Here is a 5,269-nt window from a genome sequence, read left to right on the forward strand (position 1 = left end):
AATAGTAAAATATTAAGAATTTTCACTATATATAACACAAACACAAGAGATTCTTAAAACACATTGTTTTGCAAATAAGGTTCAACGCAAGCCTTAATGTACTTTCAGAGTGAGGAATGATTCAGGAATAATAAAACGCGTGCGCGCGTCTCTGTACCGTGGGAGCTGTACAGCAAGAGAGAAGCAAGCTTAGGAATACGAGGCGTAGCTGAGTATTTATTTTGCTTCTCGAGTGCTCTAGAGATTCCAGAGTGTTTATATCACAGTACAGAGACATAAGCAGCCGTCTTAAAATGTTTTTATAAAATATTTTGATTTTGATGGTTTTCATTTTGCGAGATCGTGTCTCTGTCCTCAGCTGATATAAACACTGTAGCCAGCGAATCAGCGCGCGTTAAATCTCAATTTCTTTATAATATTGATTATAAAATACCAGTTATAAATCTCGCGTTCTGATTGGTTGTGAACGCGTGCTTTATGAGAGAACACAGCACACACGCGCACTCTAATAAAGAAATAAAAAGTTTGTACGAATCTCTTTGTACGAAAGATTAAGATAATTTTTTCCCTCTATATTTAATTGATAACAGGTTTGTGGAAGTAATCTAAATGAGTGAAAGTTGAGGATGCCACTTTTAATTGTTGGACGTTGTCATGGTATTCTACGAGGAAGTGAGTAGCTTTCTCAGTTCTACTGATACCAAGTATCCCAGTTTAAATCTGAGATGCTTTGTATCCGTATGAGTTGAAAAAGTACAAAAACCTTTGTCCTAGAAGCTGAAACAATTATCTGTTTATGGTCAACTGAAATCCAGTCATCATTGGTAAGGATTTTACGACAACCATTGTTAAATATTTCTATCATTTAGATAATCTTGTAAATTCATAGTTTTTAGTTATCCATAGTTATATATATATCAATTTTATTGTAGAGCATTAAAATTGTTTATAATGCTTAGTAAATAATAATAATAATAATAATAATAATAAGTATAGGAAATCGCACGATCTCGAGTACAATTTGGAAATTAATAGACACGAGTAATGTTTTGAAAGCTCTTGTAATTGCACGAGCCTTTAGGGGTGTTTTACGAGTGTGATTTCGTGCAACTGAAATGCATAAAAAAGAGTAGTTTTTACGGCTTTAAAATTTTATTTATGCTTTTTAAGTACAAAATGATAGAAAATAATTGTTTTGACATTGTTTTGGCCGTGTTGCCATAGCGACTTAATTCGGTACTCCTACGGAGTACAATTAACGCTATAATTGTACTCCTCTCGACCAATCAGAGTCGAGTAATTTTGTTGAGTGTACTATAATAATAATAATAATAATAACAGGGGACACATATGCAAGTACTATAACATGGATTAGAACTCGATTATCTTTTGAAATAATTAAGTCAGTACACATGTGTGTCAGGGGGACAAGAACCCCTTTTTTTATGGACAATGAATTCTTGAATGACTTTAATCTTAACGCCAATGTAGCGGAAATTTAGAAATATTTAGATTTTAATAATAATTGTATAGTTTTAATATAGTATTATATCAGTGTGAAGAGCTGGACTCGTGTTTTGAGCTATTAATTTATTTTACAAATATGTTTTTATAGATAAATAAGTATATATTATATAGATTTGTTATTTTTAATATTATAATTTCGAATGATCAACCGCTCAACCAAAATGGCAGAAAGAAAGGCTATACTCTGGTAATGAAGGAGCTTTGGGAAGAATTGGGCTATGAAAACCTTGGTTTGACATGCCAGAATTTGAGAGACCAAGCATCAAGAATCGAAAAATCTCAAAACTCCACAAATATTACAACTTCAACACAGGAAAGACAAGAAATTGCGGGAATCATTGAAAATATTGAAGATGATGAGGGTGAATATGCGACTAGTCAACCAAGACCATCTACAAATTTGCATACTACAGCTTCAGAATCTCTTGAGACGCCTCATGACAATGGAAAAAACACCTCAAGCAAAATCCAGCCAAATTTACCTGATTTCAATGTCCTGCCCTCTCAGATTAAAGGAAAACACTGGGGAAACTTAACCTATGAACAATTCTGCAAGGACGTAACTGATATCTATGATGAAATTACGCTTTTCAAGAGAAATATTTTCAATGTTCCATCAGGAAAAGCAGGCAAAAGTTTTATAACTGAGCTGACGTACTGGATTAAGCAATTCAACGGTGTCTCAGATTTAAACTCCATTGCCTTAAAAGCCTTTATGATACTACCATCGCTGATTCTACAAAAGCCCTCAGCGTCGTCAAAAAGCAAGGAGCATGTCGCGGCAATTGAAAGGAGACTGTCCTTGTGGAAAAATGGGGATCTATCAATCCTTATGAAAGAAATAAGATTCATTCAGAGCAGATTTAGCAAGTCAAAGAAAGCCAGATCAGTAGAGGATATCTCCAAAGTATTCGCCAAATTAGTCATGCAGGGAAAGTTGACAGCTGCTATAAAGATGCTGGATAAGGAGAGTTCATCTGGTCTCCTTACTCTAACGCCAGATGTCCTAGAGGAGCTAACAAAGAAACATCCACCAGCTGCTGGCGTGGAGAATGAATGCCTTTTGCATGGTCCGATCGACTTCATCCCTCCAAGTATTTTTGATTCAATCGATGAACAATTGATTTACAATTCTGCCATGCGAACAAGAGGCTCTGCTGGTCCTTCTGGGATGGATGCTCAATTGTATTGTAGAATTCTCTGCTCAAAGAGTTTCATCAATGAAGGAAAACATCTACGAGAAGAAATCGCTATCATGACCAGGAACTTGCTACGATTATCATATAGTCCCTCTCTTCTCGAGGGATATACATCGTGCAGGCTAATACCTCTTGATAAGAATCCTGGAATTCGACCAATTGGAGTGGGAGAAGTTCTTAGACGAATTATCGGGAAAGCAATTTCTGCGTTCTTTAAAGACGATATCAGAGAAGCAGCAGGCCCTCTGCAAGTCTGTGCAGGCTACACCGCTGGAGCGGAAGCAGCCATTCATGCCATGAGTGACATCTTTTCCGAAGAAGAAACGGATGGGGTTCTACTGGTAGATGCAAACAACGCTTTCAACATGATGAATAGAAATGTTGCTATGCATAACATTCAGATCACGTGCCAAGAAATATCATTGTACATAATAAACACCTATAGAAGCCCCTCAAGACTCTTCATAACTGGAGGTGGTGAGATCCTATCGCAAGAAGGTACAACACAAGGGGACCCTTTGGCCATGCCTTGGTATGCAATCAACACCTCTCTGATGATAAGCAATTTAAGATCAAGCTTCCCGACAGTCAAACAAGTCTGGTTTGCAGATGATTCTACAGGAGCAGGAAATCTCGATACACTCTCTGCTTGGTACAAACACCTTAGTAAGGAAGGAATAAAATATGGATACCACGTGAATGGATCAAAGAGCTGGCTAATTCTAAAGAACCACGAATTATCCTTAGCAGCTGAACGAGCTTTCGGGGACGGTGTGAACATTTCCACAGAAGGTAAACGTCATCTAGGAGCTGTGATTGGATCTCTAAGTTACAAGGAGCAATTTTGCACTGAAAAGGTTGCAAAATGGAAGGAAGAACTTGAGGCTCTCTCTGAAATCGCCAAAAGTCAACCACAGGCAGCCTTTGTTGCCTTTACGAAAGGCTTCAAATCAAAGTTCACTTTCTGCATGCGTACAATTGAATCCTTTGAAGACTTTGTGAATCCTATTCAAGAGGTACTTCATGAGGTTTTCCTACCTACCCTTTTTGGTCAAGAGGAGCCCCTAACTGATTCACTGCACGAAGTTGTCACGTTAACTCCAAATCAGGGTGGTTTGGGCATTCCTTGCTTAAAAGAAGATTCGCCTCAACAATTCGCAGCATCGAAGTTAATAACATCTAGACACACCGAGTCTATAAAAGATCAAAATTTAACACCTTTGGAGGACTCAGAGGATCTCAAGAGTCAATATCGCAGTTTGAAAGCAATTATGACAAAGTCGAAAATCGAGCGCATCGACGGTATGATGAATCCAGAAATGGCAACTTACATCGATCAAGCAAGAGATAAAGGTGCAAGTTCCTGGTTAAACACTATTCCTTATGACAACCAAGGCCTAACCCTCAACAAGCAAGAATTTAGAGATGCCTTGCGCTTACGATATAACATGCCCCTAAGTGATCTACCTTTGAATTGTCCATGTGGCTCGTCTTTCGACGTCAATCACGCGTTATCCTGCAAGAAAGGAGGCTTCATTGCCCAAAGACATGACAATGTTCGCGACTTTTTAACCACTCTCTTGAGCAAAGTCTGCCATAACGTCCAAGCCGAGCCTCGGCTGATTCCACTGAATGGAGAACGGTTTAACCTAAAATCCACGACTACAAGCGAAGATGCACGCCTGGATATCAAAGCGGGGGCATTCTGGCAACGAGGAGTGACAGCATTTTTTGACGTACGAGTGTCGCATGTCAACTCCAAGTGCAACCAGAAGAAAACCACCTCATCAATATTCAACGAACAAGAGCAAGAAAAGAAAAGAAAATATCAACAGAGAGTTCTGGAAGTGGAAATGGGTTCATTTACACCGCTTATCTTTGGGACCAATGGTGGTATGGGCAAGGAAAGCCAAATTTTCCTAAAAACTCTAGCGGATAAACTGGCGAACAAAACTGGACAAAGCTATTCTGACACAATAACATATATTAGAACAAAGTTGTCGTTTGAGATTTTGAAAGCTGTAATTACATGCATTAGAGGCTCCCGCACTCCTTTTTATAAGAACAACGAAAGTGACTTTCTATTGGACTTTAGCATTAATACTAACCTTGCCGATATTAGATAATTTTAGACTTTTTTATAATGCTTGTTTTTCATTTTGTTTTTTTCTAGTTTTTTGTAAATAGTAACTTTTTCTCTTTAAATTTTCACAAAGTACATAATGTAAATATTCTTTATTATTATTATTATTATTATTTAATGATTTATTATTATTATTACTATTATTATTATTATTACTATTATTATTATTATTACTATTATTATTATTATTATTATTAACCGAATCCTTCAAGATTTGGCTTCATGCTTTAGTGTTGCTTTTTTTAGTGCAGTTTTAAAAGATAATGTATTTTGATCTTAATGTAATAATATATCAAGCCATTAAAAAATGGAGCAATCTACGGGACAATATTATACCGCGATTGCTCCATTCTTTAATGGCTTGATATTATGTCCTCTGTTTCCACCATGTTTTTGTGAG

At 37.0% G+C, this 5,269-nt stretch overlaps 1 protein-coding gene across 1 annotated transcript; it reads left to right on the forward strand.

Annotated features, from left to right (window-relative positions):
• Positions 1-1,017: 1,017 nt before the first annotated feature.
• Positions 1,018-4,946, forward strand: LOC148907180 (uncharacterized). The gene has a single exon (XM_089036985.1). It carries the CDS (start codon positions 1,718-1,720, stop codon positions 4,850-4,852), a length of 3,135 nt encoding a protein of 1,044 aa, XP_088893111.1. The 5' UTR covers positions 1,018-1,717; the 3' UTR covers positions 4,853-4,946.
• Positions 4,947-5,269: the final 323 nt, after the last annotated feature.

The sequence above is a fragment of the Actinia tenebrosa genome, unplaced genomic scaffold (genome assembly GCF_029948245.1).
Source record: "Actinia tenebrosa isolate PJP-AT-01 unplaced genomic scaffold, QUT_ActTen_1.0 PGA_scaffold4__44_contigs__length_22323623, whole genome shotgun sequence".
NCBI lineage: Eukaryota > Metazoa > Cnidaria > Anthozoa > Actiniaria > Actiniidae > Actinia > Actinia tenebrosa.

Bases quoted from the DNA above. Each gene is read 5' to 3' on its own strand.
- LOC148907180 (XM_089036985.1), top strand. From the start codon at position 1,718: ATGAAGGAGCTTTGGGAAGAATTGGGCTATGAAAACCTTGGTTTGACA.